We start from the raw sequence: 24048 nt of genomic DNA on the forward strand, positions 1-24048 counted from the left end.
CTTGCTCAGTCTCAGTATCAAGGATAGCAAAGATTCTACCTCTGTTACCTTGTGTCTTGCATCTTCATAGCTAAATGCAATAGACAACTTTGGTCTACAATTTTGGAGAATGCTCCTGTAGAGGCAGTTTTTTATATATATAAAGGAGAAAATGTCCATTTTGTGCCTGACAAATTATTTTTAAGGCCATGTAACTGTCTTTTCTTGTGTCTGTTTGCAACTTATGTTTCTAGAAGGTATTTATATCTAACAGTTTTCTTCATATCTCCTGTTAAATAACCAGTGCAATCCTCATCATCTGTTCAGTTTACCTTAAAGCCACATAACTGTTGTCTGTTCTGAAGGCATTAATTTGAACCTATTCATTATGTGCCTTGTATCCGAGTTTAAAAAGTCCTTATCTCACATGGTATTTTTTTAATGTTAATCCTTTGTTGTATCTGATTAATCTGTCAAATTCTAGCATCTGAGCATCAATAATACAAGGTGATGCAAGCTTTTAGAACACGTTCTGCTCACCATCAGGCTTACCTAATGACAGAATAACAAATCGGATTTTTTTTTTTTTTAAAAAAAAAAACAGACAGATGCTTTCTGTAAGAAACAAAAATTACTGGAAAGTGTTTAAGGACTGCAACTACTTCCAGCCTATAAAAATACAGGATATTCTAGAGAGTTTTAAGGCCCTGATAGTTATCAATAAATGTTATCAGTAAGCATTTGAATAAATATAGCCTCTTCATTTATAATTTGATAAAGAGTACCTGTGCAAGTAATTGCCAGGAAAAAGTGGACTAGCAGAAGACTTGAGAGGTTTACTCAGTTAAACAACAAAAAGCTCTCTGGACATCTTACAGCAGAAGCATAAAAGGCATTTTATTTGTATATGATTTTCGCATAACTTCTTTTGGGAATTTGGATATTATTTGTTAAAATAAATTTACGTGTCCAACAAGGAAGAACTATGAGTATTTCCCTTCAAAACAGGTTAATCGGATTATAAATACTGCGGATGTAGATCAGTGTCATTCAGTCACACCAGCCTCACAACCGTACGTATTATAAAAGGCAAAATAAACACATTCCATCACCATATTCAGAAGTTGCACCATGACCAATTAAGCTTGACAGTCTGCTGTAGAAGAAATTACAGCACTACTAATTAAAAGAAGTAACAACTAATTGATAGACTGATATCAACTGTTGAGAACTTTTAACCACATAAAATTATTATATAATGTGAGTAGCAAAGGGCATGTGCTAGCAGAGCCAGCTTTTGTAATTATTCAGTCTAATCCATAAAGTTTAAAGGCATATTCTAGCCATGGTTTCTTTTATTTAAGGTCTAGCAGCATCGAAGCAGGGTTCTCCAAGTAAGATTTCCACAGGTTAGAAAACCGGGCCATTGTAGCTCCATCAATGATGCGGTGATCAGCTGACCAACTCACATTCATTATCTGTGCTTTAAATACTTCACCTTTCCCATTAAACCGAGGAAGAACCTAAAAATCAGAGGAAGGAAAAAAATAGAAATATTAAATACTTTCATTACAAATCTCTATTTTTTATTGTTAATTTGTTAATCGAAATTTAAACATTTGGCTAAATTACACAGACGGCAGTAGAGCCATTCAAAAAACAAAGACCTTCCCATTATTGTTTGTGCTGTGGATTAGAATAATTGCAAAGCTACATAATAAACAGTCATATCCTGTTTCTACATCATGGAAATACTGAAGTAGTGAAAATCTTTCTTGACTCAAAAGTTTCTTCCTGAATAGTTTATTGCACTGTTAGTGTCCAAAGTGACGGTTTCCTTAAAGCATTCCCTAAACAAAAGGCTCATAGGAAGAACATAGAAAAAGTATTTTAAATTAATACTAATTTCATTTAAATATCTATATTAAAGAAGTAAAGCCTGAAATTCAGAAAATATGAAACTGCCTTCACCATACAGAGTTCTGTATGGATTCAGCTATCTGGCTCAGGAAATTAAACTTCATTATCAGAATAGTTTTCTCCCTGATGATAGCAAAAATGCTATTGCCATGTTGCAAAATTATTTACCTTGTTTCTTAGTAACTAGACGGCTAAACATAGACGTGAGTGAAATATAACAGAATTCTAGAAAACAAATCTGAACCTTTGGCATAAGAGACTTCCATTTAAGCATTTGGTGTCTCTGTAGAGTCATCTAAAAACATCACAAAACTTTTCAATCACAAGCTTTATGTTACAATTTCTGTAACATAGAGAGGAAATGTTTATATAAGAAAAACAGAACAAAGGGACACTCCACATTTCATTTTCATTACAGATACCCTTAGTTAGCTAAACACTCACATCACAGATAAAGTTAATATACCTGTATCTTTCCAAGTGCTCCAATAGCTACTTCAGGAGGTAGTATCACTGGTTTGGCGTAAGTGCCACCAATCTAGAAAAGAAAAAGCTGGGGATATTAGTTAACAAATTATTTTTTTTTTTAAAAGCAGATTGCCTCTTGCATTAATTGTACAGGTTTTGTTCATTGCATATTAAACTTTACTAAGGTATTCATTTCAGAAGCAGTTTTCAGATGCAAGTTCTCATTTTTCCTGTACTTACTGTGCCAATATTTGAAAGGGTGAATGTTCCCCCAGTGAGGTCATTTGTTCCCAGTTGGCCTGCAGAGCCCAAGGACTGTAGGCGATTTAATTCAGAAGCAATCTCAAACACACTACAGACTTGAACATTTTTCACATTTGGGACAATTAAACCTTGCTCTGTGTCCATAGCAACTCCAATGTTGTGCGAGGCCTGCAACAAGTTTCATTAACCAGATATTAACATAAGCAGTCAACATAAAATGTATTTTACATAAAAAAGCACTTGAATAATGTCTTCTTTATATATCTTTTTCACCTAGAAAGTGCTGTCTGTAGTAAGCAACAGCTCTATACAACTTTGAGGGGAGAAGGGGATGTAAATTTTTAAATATTAGCTTTCCACATCTGCAAAGTGCAAATTGATTTTGGCAACTTCACATCCAGGAAATACAAAATCCTGGAATCAATTTAGCACTGAAAATATTTCACTTTAGGATGATTATATGCATAACAAAACATGACTAAATGATTTTAAAGAGAACGCTAAAATTAAAAAAAAAGGAAACTGAGTTGCCTTTCATTTGCTAGAAGGAATATAAAAGGATTCATCTGAGATATTAATGAAACAGCACAAAAGGACTTTGTACTGCAAGGATTATGTACACATCACTTAAGAAAATAGACACTCACTGCCCAGAAGTATCAATCCAGCACCTTGTATGAAACTTAAATAATTTTTATCAAAACTGAGTTTAAAATATGACTTTAATACATAAGGGTTGAGCATTGGAACAGTGGAACCACTGTGCCATTACTAAAAAAATTACTGTATTAGGTTTTAAATGTTCTCATTTTAAACGCTTGGCCCATCTTCAGGTGAAAAATAGGAATTCACTATATTAGTATGCATTTTTAGGCAAGCCTGAATAACAAAGTGACTCCTATTAAACAAACTACTGAAACAAGATCAATAATAAATCAAGTCCAATCTTAGATCTGGACACACAAATTATTTTCCAGCACAACATCATAACTTTGGTTCTTACAATTAGCTCAGACATTCTGAAAAGCCCTTGTTAGCTGTTAGTTTAGGTTTTCTTCTCACAACTTTGATCAGCAGTTTACAAACCTTATATGTGACATTTTGACAGCTTTCATCCAAAGAAGCATTAAGAATGGGATACTGCAATAATCCCAGAGAGGCTGCCTGTTAAATATAAAAAAGAAAAAAAAAAAAAAGATTTTTATGTTTTATAATCAGAGAGCTGCATGGAAAGAAAGGAATGGTGGGAGACAATTTAGATTAATAACAGTATGGATTTCCTCAATGCAATCAAATTTGGCTTAAACTCTCCTAAACTGTCTCCTAAATCAGACAGACATAAAAAGTGATAATCACTTTCCCAAGTATAATTGAAGTTGAATCTGTGTTTGTTATTTCTGTTACACAATTCAAATCAAACATCCCAAGACAAAAGTTACGAGATTCAGCAGCAATGTCGTTCTCAGCTCTCCACTTAGATGACAATTATTTCAAGGAAGTAATATTAATCTCCCCTAAAGAGAGTGAGCAGAATGAGTGCTTACTTAGCACTCTAATTGAAATAGCATTACCAGAAGTTTCAGACTAAGCTATGCATTCAATGCGTAGCTTAGGCAGTGCATCAGCCTTCACTGATGGCAACAGTTGGAAATGGAAGCATGGCAACTAAATGAGTGCAAGTGCCTGGTCTTATGAGCAACAGAAGAGACATACTCATTCAGCTGAACAACAGAAGAGACATACTCATTCACCTGAGGGATTCATTACCAACAAAAATATAATAATAATAACAATAATTATGATGCTTTTCACATGAGGTTCATTTTAATGGAGCTCATAAAAAATACTGACAGTTTCCAAAATTTGTTTTGTGTAATTCAAACACCCAGTGATGCTTACCCCCATAATGAATAATGCTTTAGCTGCTCTATCCTTCCCCATTAAGATTTCAAAAATTTTCCATGACATTATATACCCCTAACTACAATTCCAACAGTAAATTCATAAGTGGTTCAATAAACAAGAAAAGTTGAGACTTTTTTTGTGACCTGTGATTATTCAGATGATAGAGAGGTGCTCCAAACTTACAACAATCACTGATCAGATTTTGGCAAAATCTGCCTAAGTACTCCCAACAGAGCGTTGCTGCACGTCTCACCTTTATGAAGAAAGGCATAAAGGAAAGCTTAACTCCACGAATTTGTGCTAGAGGTTTCAGCTCTTCTCGCAACTGAACAAGCTGAGTCAAATCAATCTCATCACAATAACCGAAGTGGGGTATCTTCAGGGCTGCACTCATAGTCTTTACCATTGCCTTGTGAAAACCTGGAAAATATTCACTGACTTGTTAAACCAACAAAGTGAGCTTCTGGGAAGTTATGGTGAAATTTCAATTATTTGTTTCCATTAAACAAATTACACAACTTAAAAAAAAAAAAAAAACAAACGAAAACAAAACCCAACCACAACAAAAAAAGGACAGAGTAAAGCTCATTTTAGGATCAAGTTATTCAGCACATGCAACTCAAATTTTACGACTGTAATATTTCAGATTATATTGCTGCATATCTCTCCTATGTATGTGTGTATTTGAAATCATAATACAGTAATCTGCACTACTCTTTCCTGCCTCTCCAAATAAACATTGCCTGAAAGGCAAGCAAAAACCTTTTATCTTCCTCTTCTAATGTGATTTTTCTTACGTTAGTGTCTTTTGTTGCACTCTTCTCCAGAACAAGTGCGAATGCTGAAGTACGCCATTATTAAGCACTGATAAACCCTTAAATTCACTACACTTTGCCACTAATTGCATAATGATTCACACTGTGACAAATTCACGTTTCAGACTTCCTACCTGTTTCAGCATACACTTGAAGAAACATGGATTAAAAATGAGCAAATGCAACTTGCAGTCCAACTCCATCAAACCAAAACATGAACAATTATTTCATAAAATAATTTCATGCCACACCTTCTTACAGAGCATGTTTTCCTGTTGCTCACTTGCATGACAATAACATGAAACACACTCCCATCAAAAGGAATCAACTGTTCACTGAGTAAAATTTACTGGTAGTCTACTGTGAACATGGTCTCAAGATTTTATATTTCATGATTTACCTGTTATAGGTTCAGTTTTATCTTTTCCTGAAAACACAATGGGTCTGGAAACAGGTACAGGAATTTTGCGTGCTTTGTCCTTTGGAGCAGCTGGCACAGTCTCTGATTTTGGCAAAGGTGGGATAATTTCAGCCTTTGGTGATGGAGGTAAAATAGCTCCTGTTTGTTTGGCCAAGTAATTGAGTATGTCTTCTTTAAGGATTCTGTTATCTTTCCCTGTTCCAACAACTTCACTCAATTTAATCTGAAAAGTACATAACAAGCTATGACACTTTCATTTTACAGCAATATAAAAATACCCTATATTGTGAGCTACGGTTAAAAATTATTCCAGTTACTGATCTAACATACCTACAGTTTTCTTTCCCTTTCTATGATTAATTAGGTACTCAACGTTATTCAAATCATCCAGAAGGCCCACTAGGTGTCTAATTGCATACTTTAAGGAAGAACTATGAATACTACTTACCTCGTAATTACCTCACGGGATCAATAGTGAAATATTAATTTGAGGAAAGCTATTTGTCACTTCATTTTCTCTACTTATTGTTTTATTTTTCTCCTAAAAATGCACAAGCTTTCAAAACTTGTGCAATATGGAATATTAATAGATTCACAGGAAAAAAGAATTAGAAAAGCACTTAAAAGATCACCTCGTACATCCTCTGCTCTAATACAAATCTGAAAAACAGAACAAGGTAGCTAAAGCTGAGATTCCATTTTTTCCTCTTCCTTCCAATGTTCCAGGAATCTATTCTGATACTTTATTATTTTTATTCCAAAAAGGTTTTCTTAATCTCCAGCCTAAAGCGCCCTAGCTGCATTTTAAGCCCAGTAATTCTTTTCCTATCCACCATCATCATCAGAAAGCACAATCCCCTTCATCTTTACAACAGTTTTTATACATTTGAAAATATTTAAAAACAAGCCATTTCTCACTGCACTTTCCTCTAGATCAATGTTCTCCTAGTCAGGAGAGAACTGCTATATAGAAGATGGATAAAATGCAGCAGGATCTGATTCAGCAAACTTACATTATTCTCCATGGCCAGACGACGAACTGCAGGGGTTGCTAATGTTTTGTGACCTTTTATCTCTTGGTGAGTATGCTCTTCATGAGACATAGGAGGTGTTTCAACAACATCTTCTTCTGGGGCAACACCTGCAAACAAAAAGAAAAATTTTAACTTTACTACATTACAAGCATTTGTTAAATTCCAACCTCAGCCATTCTGTGATTCTGTGACAGCTGAAGTTTTTAACACTTACTTTGAGCTACTGTGGATGGGAACATAGCATGCTAAAGGCTGCTGCTTAAGTTAAATTTTTAATAGGAAACATCTGGCTTTTGAGATTTTTAAATCCTAATAAAATATCACAGCTTTTTCTACTTAATTTTCTTGACTTTATAAAGGGGAAAAAAAAATTCAGTTTTAAGATTTTCGGGAGGAAAAAGTAAACTCCTCTGTCACTGATGGTTTTATGACATCAAACATAAAATATGCAAGAGAAAAAAAGGGCTTACAATACCTTTTGAAGAATCGATTTCAATATCCACTAATGGTTTTCCAACATAAGCAATTTCATCTAAATTGTAATGGAGTTTTCTAATAATGCCATCATAACGACTAGTAATTGTAACGGAAGCTTTATCGCTTTGTACTTCACAGATGCTATCAAACTGAGACACGCTATCCCCTTCTTTTATATACCTAAGAGAAAAGACACAGGCTAGTATGAAACATATTAAGTGTAAAAATCTATGCTGTGTATTCTTTTGATAAGTTCAGTTATGTACATCCCCACAACATGAAAATGCATTCCAGATAAGAAGCCAAATTCTATATAATGGACACATTTGCTATATACCTTTTGCCTGACGGCCCCAGAACCCTTTGTTGTGTGAAATGATTTAGAATATCATCACACATATATTTTTACTATTACTTTAGTAAAGCAGAGTTTTCTTGACAGATTAAGTCACCTAAAAATAAGGATGAGCCCAGCTTAGCCTGAACCTAAGAAAGTTCTTAGTTTCAGATTGCCAGGATTAGTATATGATCAGTTTCAGTACAGAAACTGAAAGTGGGAAACACTGTCTTCTACTGAAACAGAGGTATTTTCACCTATTTGTACAAAGAACAAGGCATTTCAACACTGCCTTCCTTCACTGTACACTTTGATTTTGCTTAATCCATTCATCATTGGCCTTTTACAAACAATTTAAATGTTCAAAACTTTTACTAAAGTCAATAGAGAAGGGGTATAGAATAAAATTATGTGGATTCTCCAGACTAGTCATTTGTTTCTAAAGTTCAGCCTAAGTAAGTATAACAAAAGACAGACCTCCTGCACTGCACTCTAAAAACATTAAGCACTGAAGGAAAGCCTAGATATAGGTGCAGTTAGGACATCCCCTTCCTTCCATCTTTTCCACTCCCAAATAAATCGATTGCAAATAAACAAAATGTAAAGCTCAGTATATGCAAGGTTTTAAAATATGGAAAATGAAACTTGACAAACTTCACTAGTAACCCAGAAAACATATTCTCACATAAATAATTGATAATACAGCTGTTAAACTACTTGCTGATTTCTTAGTATATTTCTAAGAAAGAAGAGCTTACCATTCTTTTACAGTCACCTCTGTAATCCCTTCTCCAATGTCAGAAAGCTTAAACTGGACAATTTGGCCACATGAAACTTAAAACAGACAATAAGGAAATACAGCATGTTTAATATTAAAGATAAGATATCAGACAGAAAAATCTGAATGCATCAAAAATAGTCTAATACCAGTCATATACAAACCGCTAACATAACACTCGTAAAATAGCAAAATAAAATAAATTATTTTATTATGAAAAAGATTACCAGCAGATGTTCTGAATAATCGCTGTTGATGACTAAACTTGAGGGCAGATTTGTCAAACACGCACACATATTTTGATTTTATAAAGCGAATGCTGCTGCACGATCTAACGCGGTGAATGCAAACCTGGGGGAGAAAAGTCTCAAGTGTTAATATAATGGACTGAGGAATGTAGAGCTCATTTAATATTCCTGATGCAACAGTAATACTAAAATAGTTTAATTCTAGTTTGTATAAGAGAAGTTCTTACGGAAACACAATTATACTGAATACATACTGAATGTACAATAACCATTAAATTAGCATAAGCTTTGCCAGGTCTTTAACTTCTTTCACTAACACAACACATGGGGAGATCAAAGCCACAATAACATAACCAATTAACAAAAATCATGACAAGATCCGGCAAGAGATTCATACTTGCTATTGTTTCTCTAAGCAATTAGTTTAATCAGGACACACACACAAAAAGCATACATAATATCAACTACATCAGCCATCAGAAAAATTCTTATCCAGCATGGATGCTGGAAGGATCCCCTAGACTGCAGCATATTTTGTCAGTTCTTATTCCAATCAAAGGTTGATCAGAAGTACTAATTGGAAAGGAAATTCACACCAGAGGGCACAGACAGTTGCCCTTATATTTCTGTTAATATATAGGAGGCAATCATCTTCAAGTAAATATCATTTCACATCAACTTTAATGACATTTTTTAAGAACTGGGCATGAGATGGTTTTCTTTCATGGTTACAATTATATTTATCCAGAAACCAACTTAAAGGGTCAATGGAATTTTCTGAAAGATTCTTCAGACAAAACCTTATGCTTTAAAGCATCATGTAATCAGTCATGATTTTGGTCAAAAGCAAAGCCAGTAGCACTTGCATTGACATAAACAGGCATTTTATCATTAATCTCAACAGAAGTTAGTTCAGACCCTTTCTTATTTAGTAAGATTTCTTAGATCTAATGTAATTCTGGTGTTATGTTGTCTTAGAGTGCTACAAAATTAATAAAAATAACCATTTATCTGTAGATATTATCTCTAATAAATTTAGAGATATGAAAAGAATGCAGGTGCTACAATGTACCTCAAGTAGCTCAAAACTGTAAAATTTAGAAATTATCTTCTTAGAGGAGCCAGAAAACAGCACACCTGCATGGGAAAGTTCATTTTAACTTTTTTTAAAAAATCCTTTCAGTAATTACAGAGCATATGAAACTTCCTGATTGCCCTCCCTGCCCCCCAAACTGTTCAACTATTTGATTTTACATTACATTACACTTCAAAAAAGTAGATTATTCAGAAAACTACGATTCCGAATTGGCAAGGTACACATTTTCTATATTATTTAATCTAGCGTTGCAAGTTATATTTAATATCACCTTTCTTTTAGGAACAAATATTTATACAATACAACCTACCATAAAGGACACAACAAAGTTATACTGAGTTACTTTTCAGCTGCCTGCTACTGAGATTTATCTACTGATCTAGAATAAGTATTTTTCTAATTCCTACAATGAGCAAACAGTAAATCCTTTTCATTAGTCCTCCAAACAATTTTCCCTATTAAAAAAATCAGGTAAAATGGTAATTTTAAGCTATGACAAATCTTATTTTGTGAACACATTTAAAATTCTCCGTTACAAAACTGGTATATACTGTACATCTTCACAAGCCTATTTTCTCCTATTTTTAATTTTGTTTTTCTTCCCACTTGAGTCCATGATTACATTTTTTTGTCCAACAAGATCTTTTTGCCCAAACTTACAATAAAACTCTTTTCTCTTTATATGACCCTACATGGAAAACATTCGATATTTACCTGTGAAGATGATCACAAGGAGCACATCAAATCTCTGAACTATTTCTAAATGTGAAGTTTCATAATGCTTTCCATGTGTTTTTAACATTTGGTAACCAATGCAGGTAGTAAATGAGTAATGTCACTGCCAAAAAAACAGACTGGTTTTGTTACAGAAGAGTTTCAATGCTGTTTAAAAATATATTTGTAGGAATAATTAAAAACTACTGCATTTTTTAAAAATGGAATCTTTTTGGTTTGCAGTTTTGCACATTCTCTACTAAAAAGTTGGTGTGCTAGTATGTTAAAGCAATTATACAGTACCCAATCTCTTCACAGAGCAGTGTTTCTTTCTAACAAGGGGAAAAAATTAAAATCCATGAAATAAAGAGGCTGTGCTTATTAATTTCAGTATTTAATCACAATAATACTATTTTCTGTGTAATGCCGAATAAGGAAATAACAAAAAGATATAAAAGACAAAATTAGTTCTAATATCCATAGCACACCCATCCACTTTTCTTGATGTATGGAAAAATATAGTAATAAAAAACCAACAAGCACAGTACTAGCAATTATGCTTATGTCACCACTATTACACTACATGACAATTTAAACGCAATAATGCCACAGTAAGATAACACCTTTCCTGTGCAAGTCTTCAAAGTGTGGAGTTACTGTGGCAAGAGGAAACTGAGGGCCCACTCCAGTCTCTCACTGATACTGAGGACACATCAGCCACTGATACCTGATTGAATAAGACTTGTGGTTTGAACCAAGACAACATGGGAGCTGTATGCTACTTGGGGCAGAACTGCCTTGCCCCCGTTTAGTTCAGTTTTGGTTGTTTCCTTAAAAAGAAGCCAACACTGCTTTTCTAAATCACCCTGATCCTAAAAAACTACTGCTAGCCTCAGAACAAAATGGTTTTTATGCAGCCTGCAGGCAACCCATTACCTGATGACATAACACTGACTTTCAAAGTCAAATTGAATAGTTTGTGCTCAAAGGCAATGACTTCTTATTAAAGGATATTCCTCTATAGAACTCTTTTGACTTGCTGTCACATTGAGTCATTTTAATAAACATTTACTTACATTGGATTTGTTTCGCATACACATTCTATATCTCCAAGTATATAGTTGCCTATATACTAAACCAATGTCCTTGGTAGCATGTTTCAGTCAGACATTATTCCTCACCTAAATAACTGGCACCATGTCCTCATGTCTAGGTAACTGTTATTTCCCTACTACTTAACACAAAGACCCCCAGGCTCCTTTCTTTTCTTCTTCACAACTTACAGCCCCCATGGACAACCACCATTACTTTGTCCTTCTTCCTCATGCTAGCCAAAGTGTTTGCAAAAACATTGAGAATATTAAAATAAAGCCCTTTAATATCGTAACAACTATATTATTTCTTGGATCTTATCACTGTTTCACGGTAGATGGTCACAAGAAGAATTAGTATCTAGCAAAATTCAAAATATGCTTGCAGGAAACACACACTATAAATAGCCAATTCTATAGTTCAGCATGCACATAGATAAGATGAGAATTTTCATCTTACCAGGATCTCCCTATGGATTTAAAAATAGATGGTTTAGTTGGAAAGAAAACTAAAAAGAAGCTGCTATTTTCAATATTCTTAATTAGTAAAATTACTTATATATAGCCTAAAACAAAATAATTACAAAAGTATCATTGAAAAAAATTCCTCACTACTGTGCTTTCAAAATACAATATAAATTATTATTAAGAGCAAAAATAATAATAGAAACTAGAACTGATCCTTAATTTTGTTTTCACTTGGATTATCTTACAAAAAGTTGTTTCTTTTTCTGACATTCCACAAAACAGCAGTGACAAAATTGGAAACCAACACTCTTCACTACAGCAGGAAGACTATAATACAAGAATGCAGAAGAAAGCATGAAGTCAGTCTTTATGATAGCATATGTTTATGAGATTATAAGTGTTCTAAAAGGCAACCAAGTAAATTCACTTCTTGAAGTATGGTAAGGTATCTCAACTACTTAATTTACAAATATCAAGGCTCCTGGGATTCAAAGAAATACGTTTCCCCTTTCTGTGTGTGTAACTACACTGCGTCTGTGCAGATACAGCATGCAAAGGGGGCTGATGCATGGGCGGAGGAGCGGTGATGGCAGTGTAACGTACAGGCAATGCAATGAATCAGATGAGTAAGAAACAACAGAAGAGAAAGATGTCAGTGGCTTATTACAGGAGGCACACGTTTCTTTCACAGGAAACAAGGGCAACGGGGAAGACATTCAGGGGGCAGCAGCATGGGCGAGGAAGTCTGTTCTGGGGTCCCTGGTGGGCGAGGACGCTGACCCCCAGTGAGCAGCGGGCAGGCTCCGCCGGCACCGCGACAGCACGGGGCGTGTGGGGCCGGGCACTGTCAGCTGACTGGCTGCGGGGGACACGGTCACCCGTGCCGCCGCACCGTGGGGCAGCGGCGGGGCGGGCTGGGGCACTGTCCGCCCGCAGACGCGGCTGAGGCGGCCGGGCAGGCTGAGGGGAGGCGGGGAGGGTAGCTCGGGCACTGCCCGCCCGCAGGCGCGGGGAAGACAGCGGCCGGGAGGGCTGAGGGTAGGCGGCAAGTCCGCGAGCGTGTCATGTTTGCTCCGAGGGTCTGCCGCGCGGTCCTCGCTCGCTCCCGGCTGGCAGGAAGCAACAGGGCTTCAGGATGCCGCCGCCGAGGCGGAGATGCCGTGCGTTGTCCACCCCCTCACCGGCTAACCGGGAGCGCCACCACCCGCAGGGTTCCCTGCTCCCCTTACCAGGCGCCCCGCGGCTCGGCAGCTGCTCCTCAGAGCGGTCACGGCCGCCATCTTACTCCGGGAAGAGGCAGCCCCCACGCCCCGCACACCTCCCACCGACCAGCCAACCGGAGCGCAGCCACACCAACCGCAGCCAACCAGGCGGCGGGTGGCCCCCTTGGGCACGGGCCAGGGAGGGCGGCGGCGCAGAGGGGAGCCGGCTGGTCCCGGCCGCCGCCCGGGGGGCGCAGGCGGTGCCTCGGAGCAGCCACACGCCCACGGGAAGTAACGAGGGGGCGTCACTTGTCCCGAGCGCCTCAGGGGGCTTCCCGCTGGCGGTGGTGGAGGGCGTGCGGCTTCCCTTGGCCGAGGTGGCGTGAAGGGCAGCGCGAAGGGCCCGGCCTTTCCCGGTACACCTGTAATAAAGTCCCGAGTGTGACTGCCAGACCAAGACGCGTATGTTTCTCTGTGCTTCTTTTAGCGATCTCGCTTCCGGGGAAAACTGCGCGCTTCTAACTGTGACGGCAGGAGTCCAGCCGCTCTCCTCCGGCCTTCGGCGGCGGCACAGGGCGTCGCAGGGCAGAGCTTTGCCGTCCCAGCCGCCTACGGGGTGCGGCGTTTGTCACCGCTACGGCTTAGTGTGGCCCTTGGCCGTAGCCTCGGGACAGGGGAAAGGCTTGCTTCCTCGGGGACGTCGAGCCGCCGCAGATCTGCCCTGTGCCGGGACGTGGTCGTTAACGCGGGGAGAAGGAAGCTCTCCCTGCCCGCTACGCGGCTGCCCGGGCGCTAGGACCCGACGGCTGCTCCTCAGGCAGCGGAGCCGCCCCTGCCAACCCACGGCGGGGAGGTGGCTCCGCTCTGCGCCTGCTCTAGCGCCGCTGCCCGGCCCAGGCACCGGGACCGGCAGGTTGGGGCGCCGCCGCCACCGGAGCGCATCTTGGGCGCGCTTCCGTCGCCAAGCGTTCGCGGCCCCGGGGAGCTGCTTCGCCGGGGTCTCACCGTCTGCAGGGCCTCGCCGGGATCCCTTCGGCGCGGCAGGGGTATCTGCGAGAGACAGCTCTGCTCACCGCCAGTCATGGACGGGGACAGGGTGGAGATAGACGGCGGGATCATGGAGGGGGTGAGCTCCAACGGCGGGCTGGCCTCGCCTGACCTCGCCCCGGGCAGCGGTGACGGGTGGTCCGGTAGCGGCCGGCTGGGTGGGAAGTGCCGTAGCGCCTGACGAGCGCCGTTTCTCCGTGCAGGGCGGGCAGATCTTGCGAGTGTCCACAGCCCTGAGCTGCCTGCTGGGCCTGCCCCTGCGGGTGCGCCGGATCCGCGCCGGGAGGAGCCAGCCGGGCCTCAGGTAACGGCCCTTCCCGCGACCTCTCGTCCGCTCGCCCGGGGGCCTGTCCCGGGACGCGGTGGTGTGAGGACCCCGGGGTGCGTGAGGCCCTCCCGGGCCGGGGGCGTAGCCGTGCAAACGCCTCGGCTTGCTTTTGTCTGAAATACCTCCAAGAACAAAACCCACGTATTTCCATTGCTTTAAGAGGGCCTTTTTATCAGAAAATCCCGCCTGTGGCTCACTTACATAGAAAGACTGAGCGCGGAGGAAAGCCAGGTATGAACCGGGCGCCCCGCAGTCTCCCGGCGAGAGGGTTCGGACCCCTTCGCCCACTCCCCTCAGCGCAGTTCCCGCCCCTGGCCCTGGCCGGCTGCCAGGGCAGGTGAGGGCGCGGCCCCTGTCGCCACCTGTCAGGCACCACTGACTTACAGAGCGTCTTGAAAGCATTTTCAAAGGTGCTAAGCACGGTATGAAACATGAAATACAGTTGAGGTCATGTAATGCCTCAGCAAAACACGGTTCACCAAGCCTGTAGTGTGAAGAACAGTTCGTTTCTTTCCTATTTGAATTACTCAAACAAATGGAAACGCAAGCACAGCAGGACAGATGCACAGCAAAACCGTTAGCTCTCTTGTGGCTCTGGCAACCAGCTACTGGCTTGGCTCCAGTTCAGTATTGCCATCATTATCCCATTGCATTTTGGTGCAAGCATTTATCACATTAGGACAAGCGACTGCTTCTGCATCTCATCTGTCTGGACCCATTCTAATGGAAACCACACCAGAATCCTGCAAATTCCAGAATGGCCTGAACGCTGCTTCTTTGGCTCCTGTGAACTCAGGAGAAGAACTGTAGGAACCAGATCGAATTTCTGATCCTTGTTTGATCTGAAATTTGCAATTGTAGTATTTATTAGTTGGTGTTTAGTAGTTCTTTTAGTGTAACATGAGTATGTAGTCTACTTGCACGTATTTTTAACTTTGTATTGTCACTCCAAGGCCTCAGCATCTATCTGGATTGGAGATCATTCGAGATCTATGTGAGGGGAAGCTGGAAGGAGGAGAAATTGGCTCCACAGAAATAACCTTCACTCCTGGGAAGATCAAAGGTGGAACCCACATAGCAGATACAAAAACAGCAGGGTATGTCTTTGTACACAGATAACGGCTGACCAGTAACTGCTCTTAACTGCTTTTGGTAACTTTAAAATTATGACAGAAGAAGTTTTGGTAACTTTAAAATTATCACAAAAGGGCAAAAGAGAGGGGAAAAAAGAACATTAATACATGGGTAATGAGCCACAATCTGTGCTGCCTGAGCCAGATATATGTGACCAAAGAACCTTTAGTGTAGGCAGGATATGAATGAATAAAGTACATGCAAGTGTAATAATTTTAAAATTATGATTGATATATAAGTTGAACACTTGATTAAGGAAAAAACAGCTGCCTATGTACTTAAAATTTTATCCATTATTTTCTCACACTAGTACATCACATATCAGGTCAAATGCATCAAATCAGATAAGTGTCTCAAATCCATGAGATCGGAAATAATCCTCATCATCTAATAAAGTAAATTTTGAGATTTTACTTACGCAGGTAATGTTACAATATGGGATACTAGTCTTTTGGAACTGGGAACATATTCTATCCACAGTTCTTTGTGCCTGTGTTTCTTCTATCCTGTATTTCTGTGTTGGGTCCTTTGTTCCTGGAATCTGTTGCAAAACCGAGTAAATGGGTTTAGCTATGGAAAGCTGATGTGAACAGTTGTTTGGAAGCATAAGCCAGGTTACGCATAAGTCAAAGTTTCCTTTAAGAGAAATATTTTTCTGAATTGCAGGAGTATAAACAACCAAGCTGATGCCTTTTAGTTAACACAGAAAGGTTTGAGTAAGCAACAATGCAGCAGAATTAGTAACTAAGCACAAGCCAAAAAAAAAAAAAAAAGAGAAGCAGTATGGTTCACAAACATTTGGAAGTTATTTAAAAAAACAAAACCATGTTTTCTTCAGTTCAGTGGTGATTACTGTTTTCACAATTCAAAATGATGTTTGAAACCCCTGTGAGATAACTGTTTTGTTTTGCTGAACAAACTTACTTTTGGAAAATTTATTTTGGAAGTTTTTTATTATCTATGAAATGTGGAGAGAGTCAATGATAGGGGAATCTTGTATCTAAAAGCATATTTTCTATGCCCCTGAATTTTCTTGTGTGGGATGCTGACCAGCTTCTAAGCAATTTTGTAGTTTTCTAAATATTTTGTTATTAAATAAGTATTAAAATGTTAATATTGCTGCCTAAGCCTTTTCTGCTTTTATCATCTGCTAGCTAAACCTACAGTTTTCACAGTCCCATCACTGTACTAAGTAAGCTACATTACCTTTATTTCAAACAGGAATATTAAAGACACAATTATTGTGAAACAAAAACCTTCATATTTAGGCTTGCTAAGGACATGAAGTTTTAAATTACTATTTTTTAAGACTAATAAGTTTACTTTATAGATAATGCTCAAAATCAAATACTTATGTAAATGCTCTGGAAAATCATTTGCCTTTGATATGTAATGATTCTAGGAATTCTATGGATTATGACTGCACGACATTTGAGTATCTTGTGATTGCTTTTAGGAGTGTGTGTCTACTGATGCAGGTAGCAATGCCTTGTGTGCTGTTTGCTGCTTCCCCATCAGAACTTCATTTAAAAGGTGGGACTAATGCTGAGATGGCTCCTCAGATAGACTACACAGTCATGGTAGGGAAAAATTTCTTTGGCTTGGTGCATCTTTCATGCATATGTATGCAATGTAACTACTGTATTTCTATTGCTCTTACTGCAAGTTTATTTGTAATTATGGAATTAGGCATGGGAATATAACACTATTAGCGTACCGTATGTAGAGAGCAACCAGTGTTTCACGGAATTCCCTGAAACAGCAACTAGTCTGTTTGCTTTTAATTTCTAAAGAAAATTTCACTTAAAATTTATTCTTTATTCTACAAGTGCTGTGAATTGTTAAGAATTTCTTTTCCTCTTTCCATAAGGAAATCCTTTTACACAAAGTGTCATTCAGAATAAAGTATGAGGAATGTCAAATAAGCTGTATGGATGAGACTGGCTATCCTTTTTTTTTGTAATGTAACTGAAATTTTTGTGTTGAAACTTTTTTTTTTTTTTGGAAGACTGCATAAAATAGTGGGAAATTATAAATGCAAAATAGATTCACTCTGTGTTTTTATGTATGCTTGTTTTTCAGGTTTTCAAGCCAATAGTTGAAAAGTTCAATTTCACGTTTAATTGTGACATAAAAAAGCGGTGAGTTATGGAGACATGTGGCAGAGGCAGACCTTACTGCACCAGTGTGTGAGCACAGAGGCACACACACAAGGTGCCCTCAACCAAGCTGAGGGATGAGTTTATAATACATGAACTGATCTGCATTAGCTGCCCCTGTGTGTACCGCCACCATACGATGAATGTGATATGGTCCTTTCCTGTCTTTTTTTTCATTGCTGGGTCTTCAGCTGCTGTTTAATGTATCCTATGGGCTACCCCTGAGGGAAGTGCATGCTGAACAGGCAGGATGTTACTGAGCTTTTTCTGAGATGCCAGTTATGTGGTGTTAGGTAGTTAATAAAATGTGTGTTATGAGGTAATACTGTTAGAGAACCTAATTCTGTTATAAAGATTTCTAAGGCACACATCAAGAAAATTCATATGTATAGTAACAGAGAACATAAAAATGTATAATGAAATATATGAAGAGCCTTCTGGCTCTTTTCTTGGTTTCCTTATGATCTTTGCATTTATTTATATCTGATTACTGCTTCTAAATAGGGGCTACTATCCTCAAGGAGGTGGTGAAGTTGTAGTCCAGATGTCACCAGTCAAAGAGTTGAGCCCAATAAACTTAACAGAACGTGGCACAGTGACAAAGATATATGGAAGAGCATTTGTTGCTGGAGCGCTGCCTATAAAAGTAAGTGCTGATAATAGCTCTGGTAGTATCCGACTTCATATACCTATATAAAACTGCATGTAATCTGCTTAACGTACCTCTACTGTTCCTGTATTCTGCAGTCCTTCACATACAAACTAAGTAGCCTTATTAAATTTTTTCAATTATTCAGGCCGTAGAATAGAATTTTGGACATTTCTAAAATGCATTTATTGCATAGCAATATGGTAGCAGCTAAAACAGGAAATGAGAACAGTATCCTTGATATCCTTCATCTGACTGTTCAAAAGTCTAGCATATATTGAGGGGTATCTTGTATCTGATTTATGTATCGCTCATATTTATGTGGATTATTTTAAATCTGAAATCATGGCCCTCATTCATAGATTTATGGGTAAACTATGGTGCACTGTAATAAGCAGAGGTCAGACTACATCAAATTTTTCAACCATTGGTAAGGGTATTAGACAGAACAAGTTAAGCATAGGTTTAGCCAAAGGTAAAACACAGAGAAATTTGCTTCTGTGTACCCCCTTCTTTCTATTATTCCTATCCTATCTGTATTTACAGAGAATGAGTGGTGGGATCTCCTTAAGGCTCCTTCTCACACACAGGCTAGGAATCAGTAGAGGAAGGAAGAGGAGAAACTGAGTTATTTTTTGAAGAGCTGTGGACTGCTGGTTTTGGTCTTAAAATCTCCAAACCTATGAATACCGGCTATGATTGGATCACAAGGATAGGATCAGCTTCATCTGCCCCCACCTACCTGTGACTTAAAATTGTTATTTTATATATTATGTCTTATACAGTATATCCTATACATAATAATTGTGGGGTGGTTGTTTGTTTGGTTGGTTTTTTTTACAATCTAATGTCTTGAGATAATCAAGACTAAAATCAAATCTTTCTCCCTATGAATGGCAAAAAGTTCTTGAATTTCTATTGATACTGAAGCTTCTACGTACATCACTATAATTGTCATTTGTTCAGCATTTAATGTTACCTTAATTTTGTGGGAAAATTCTCAGAGGAGATGATGTTCAGTGCTTGCGTGTAGGGGTTTTATAACAATACTTTGTTTTTCTAGTTAACAAAGTAGCCCCTTTATTCAGGGATTCACTGTAATAATTAGACTTAGGAGGAAAAAGTATTACTATAGTTACATAATTTAATTAATGTTTTTACCTCTTATCTTGTTAGCTGGCAAAAGACATGGCAACAGCAGCAGTGAGATGCATCAGAAAAGAAATCAGAGATCTTTACATTAACATTCAGCCTCTTCGAGAACCTGATGATCAAGCCTTTGGGACTGGAAGTGGAATAATGTAAGATGAGCCCAAACTTTCTATTGATACCTGTTAACCATGCTGGTTGATTAGCTAGATCTTGATTACCTATCCGATAAATAAAGTGTCATGTGAGTGATTTTGTTCTTAATATTGATTCTGTTTTTTCTGCTTAGCATTGTTGCAGAGACTTCAACAGGTTGTTTGTTAGCTGGGTCATCACTTGGCAAGAGAGGTAAGAGTTCTATGAAGTATACCTCTTTGAGATTTAACCTAATATGCCTTTAACAAATAGGAATCTGGAGTGTAATCTATTCAAAGATCTGATGCTTTGAGTGTTGCATTTTTAAATGGATGTTGTTTAATAATAAAGGACAGTGGAAATGAGCAGATTTTAAACGTAGTAAATGGAATCTTACACCTTGTACTAAGCTGCTTCTGCATAGTGACAAAAATCACAAAATTATTAAACTCGCCTTTTATCAGAATGGATTGTTAAGGATCACTGAGTCAAAAATGCTTCGGGCTTTAAGAACATACAGTCTTTGTGGTTTACCTGTGACGTTTTTGTTCAACAGTGAATCTAGATGTGTATCTAGATCAAAAGGAATAGAAGTGATTTTGGTTTTAAATGGTTTGAATAAAATGTTTCTCTGACTAAATGGGACTACTTTCTTTCCACTGATTAGGAAGTATGAACTCTATGTCCTCATAAGATGGGAGGGGGTTTTTAAGCAGACATTTGAGGCAAGAATATGGAAATAAGGTTTAAAAAGTTGATCATTTCTTGATTTTTTTTTCCTTCTGTATTTTTAAAATGTTAAATAATAATTGGCAACGTCCTAATCTCGTGAATTTCTCTGTTAGGAAAGAATTCTGACAAGGTGGGCATTGAAGCAGCTGAGATACTGCTTAGGAATCTTAAACATGGTGGAACTGTGGATGATTCTCTGCAAGACCAAGTAAGGCTCCTGTATGTGTTTATATGAAGTTGAAGTAGCAAGAACATGCATGTATGTATTACTTGTACAGAATATAAATCTGAACAGGGAAAGAATGAGATGTAGATTTCAAAGTTAGACTGTATCTCCACGGGTAGGCATGGCTTTACATAATTATTTGATAATTAGAAGCTTAGGAGGTTTCCTTAGGATGTGGTCACAACATCACTAGGATTAGCAAATTACATACAGTTCTTAGGAACCACAGATGCTCCTGGCTTTGCACCAACACCCTTACATTTTCCCTTCCTATAAATCTTAGTAGGTATGGAAGAAAGAGGTAGGAGTTTGCTTCTATTTGGTACTCCATGTAGTGGAGTAAAAATAGCTCCCTGGTTACATATTAAGAATGATACTAAGTAAATCTATTGGAGAACAAAATATCTAGGAAGTGTTCCTGTTTGTCTTGCTCACCTAATTTCATTTGAGAATGAAGACCCTCTACTACCTTATTTTCAATAATGCAGCCTGATAGAATCTTGGGCTGTTCTAGATAGGATGACGTTATCTCTTAGCTGTAGACATCTGGCCACACATTGCTATTTTGTAGTATAATAGAAAGTATTTAGGTCTTGGACTCATCCTACTTTTTCCAAAGCATGCCACAGCTAGATTCAGTGTGTATGGGAACTGCTCAGAGTTATATCACACTTTACAGAGTACTTGTCATGGTGATGTTTGTAAATCAAAACAGATTTTTTTAAATATGTGTCTGGCGAATATGTGATCAGAAAGTGTTAGAATTAAAAAATGTCTTCCTGAGTTTTTCTCTCCATAAAGGTAATCTACCAGTCTGGAGTCTGACATGACTTTGGGGAATTTCGGGGTGGGAGGGTGGCGGAGAGCAAAGTTAAATGTAGTAATAGGCATTACAGTAGTAATTTCCAAGCTTCTTGAGCCTTGGATCATTCTTAACAGTCAGTATCATGAACTTTTATGAAACTTGCCAGACCACATTTTTACATCTACAGACATTTTGCATGTTTTTGCTTTTTCTTTTTTTCTTCTTAACAAGTTCCTAGGATCTGAAGAGTTACTTAATAATTACCTTTCCCTCCCTTTCAGCTGATCATTTTTATGGCGCTAGCAAAGGGGGTGTCTAGAGTGAAAAGCGGACCAATTACGCTTCATACTCAAACGGCTATACACTTTGCAGAGCAGCTAACAAAGGTGAGTCCAAAAGTTCAGGAAGTTTTACCTATCGATTGTCATCCAGTAACTAGGCAATGTACAGTTTAGCAGGCATTGTGAACTGAACTTGATCATGGAGGACAAGTGTTGGTAAAATAATTGCTACAATATTTATGTGGGAGTTTACTTGTAGAAAGCGAACATACTTTAGAGTTAAATGCCTTTAGAATGGTTAGATGCTTTTACCACCTTTATTTAAGTGTTTTTTAATGTCAAAGGTGTAATATACATAAACACATGGCAATACGATTATTGGGCATCAGATATTGAATATTTAAACTTATGTATATTATAACTTAATTAGTGATATATTTCTAATCCTGTTTTAGGCCAAATTTACTGTGACAAAATCGGAAGAGGAAGATCCCAGTAAAGATACCTACATCATTGAGTGCCAAGGAATGGGGATGATAAACCCAAACTTATAGGGTTTAAAAAAAAAAAAAAGCAGCAAGCTGACAAAAGCAAAACTCAACGTACCTCAGTGATGTATTGCACTACATTTCAATGGATGCATAATACGCATGTGAACAGGAGGAGCCTTCTGTCACATCTGAGTGATTTAACTTCAAGGATGGTGTTGAGTTTTCCCTTGATGTGCTGAGAATCTGTGGTGTGAAAAATGGAAACTTTTTTTTTTTACCATTAGCAGCAAAATGAGTACAGACAGGACAGCAAATAGAATACATTGTATGTGTTTGAGAGCTTCAATTAGAAGCTTTGAAAATTTAGATTCACTAAAATCTTTTTGTTTCCGTTTTGAAAAAAATGCTGATACGTTCTTTCCCCTTTAAAAAATGTAGTTTTATTCTTTGGAAACCTTTATGTTATGAGTTATATGGAATGAAGTGCACCAACAAATCTGTATTGCTGTTCTTCCTTAACCATTTTGCTTAAATTGTGTGTGAGGAAATAATAAAGCAATATGACTATATAAAAGCCTGGTATTTATATTTGCTGTAATCTCAGCAGGTTGTGTTAGTGGGAAATGGATACAAAGTAACTTTTCAGAAGCATAATTTCTCTCCCTACAGAAAGAATGCTCAATGCATAAAATAATCTTCTTTTAAATCTTCTCTTTTCATCTATTTTAAAAAACCTCAGGCACGCTAAAACAATGTACCACATTACATCCCAAACACAAAGTATTAACTTTATGATATGATTGGATTTTCTAATCTACAGTTGTCCTTGTTAGCGTACTAACTGGGTCTACATTTTCACCAAGCTGTTGTTGTTTGTTCTTTTTCAAGGGAGTACTTAATTTCAGCTGAGATTAGGGAGCTGTTGAACACACATATATACACACAGATACATACATGTATGTACACTGAGCACTGCGTATACACACAAGTGTATTTAGGCATATAAAATCCAGTTGTGTTATCCACTGTCTGTGGATTAAGTAAGGAAGACCTTTTGCCAATCTGGCCTTGATCGTGCTACAAAAGCTTTTTCTGAAGTAAAAAGAAGATAAAAGGAGAGATTGGGCATAATTTGTTTTGCATATGAAGAACTGAATCACAGAGTTGGAATCACTTAACCAAAACTATATAAATGCACTCTGGAGGCTTGAATTGACTTCCAGATTTTCCACAGCCCAGTCTGCAGCCTTTGCTCTAAGATCTTTTTTTCCTCAGTTGTGACTATTAAACCTAACAGCTAAAGATGTAACTAGGAGTATAATTTGTCTCACTCAATTAAGATAATTGCATTACTGTGCATTTCTAACACAAAAAATCCTTTGCTGATACACAAAAACGTTCACCAACTATCTACTTAACAATATATTTCTTTTTAGGGTTCTTCCCCTCTCCCCACCTGAAAGTTAGTGCAAAAGAAGGGGATGCTATTAATTTCTGACTAAATAATTCTTTTTCTGTAATACTGGGAATGGTCTGAAGGGAGCAGCAGATACCCGCTGAAGTATGTTTGTAACACGACTGCCGTTGAAGAGCACCTCTCTGAATTACTAGTCTGTGCTGCTAATGATTTTCAATGTTTTCTTTTGGAAGAACTCTGAATGTATTTTTCAAAAAAACTTGAAAGAAAGCCCCCAA

The 24048-nt window shown here is 38.2% G+C and overlaps 2 protein-coding genes across 5 annotated transcripts; one reads left to right on the forward strand and one right to left on the reverse strand.

Annotated features, from left to right (window-relative positions):
- Window positions 1–851: 851 nt before the first annotated feature.
- On the reverse strand, window positions 852–13548 carry DBT (dihydrolipoamide branched chain transacylase E2). 4 transcript variants are annotated; one of them, XM_075156413.1, is made up of 13 exons: window positions 13245–13297; window positions 10457–10580; window positions 9719–9783; window positions 8626–8749; window positions 8379–8454; window positions 7282–7463; window positions 6786–6913; window positions 5752–5995; window positions 4790–4956; window positions 3718–3795; window positions 2608–2799; window positions 2366–2437; window positions 852–1502 (listed from the first exon to the last, which is right to left on the reverse strand). In XM_075156413.1, exons 2-13 carry the CDS (start codon window positions 10542–10544, stop codon window positions 1335–1337), a joined length of 1584 nt encoding a protein of 527 aa, XP_075012514.1. In that variant the 5' UTR covers window positions 10545–10580; window positions 13245–13297; the 3' UTR covers window positions 852–1334. The 4 variants fall into 4 exon arrangements, with proteins under 4 accessions (XP_075012514.1, XP_075012516.1, XP_075012515.1 ...); XM_075156415.1 differs by lacking the exon at window positions 10457–10580 and having other exon boundaries at window positions 13245–13548; XM_075156414.1 differs by lacking the exons at window positions 9719–9783; window positions 10457–10580 and having other exon boundaries at window positions 13245–13548.
- Window positions 13549–14016: 468 nt separating this feature from the next.
- RTCA (RNA 3'-terminal phosphate cyclase) lies at window positions 14017–22923 on the forward strand. The gene is made up of 11 exons (XM_075156418.1): window positions 14017–14343; window positions 14468–14568; window positions 15546–15689; window positions 17183–17306; window positions 17809–17867; window positions 18390–18531; window positions 19711–19835; window positions 19973–20031; window positions 20664–20758; window positions 21863–21967; window positions 22318–22923. Exons 1-11 carry the CDS (start codon window positions 14299–14301, stop codon window positions 22414–22416), a joined length of 1098 nt encoding a protein of 365 aa, XP_075012519.1. The 5' UTR covers window positions 14017–14298; the 3' UTR covers window positions 22417–22923.
- The last annotated feature ends 1125 nt before the right edge of the window (window positions 22924–24048 follow it).

The sequence above is a fragment of the Calonectris borealis genome, chromosome 8 (genome assembly GCF_964195595.1).
Source record: "Calonectris borealis chromosome 8, bCalBor7.hap1.2, whole genome shotgun sequence".
In the NCBI taxonomy this organism is placed as follows: domain Eukaryota; kingdom Metazoa; phylum Chordata; class Aves; order Procellariiformes; family Procellariidae; genus Calonectris; species Calonectris borealis.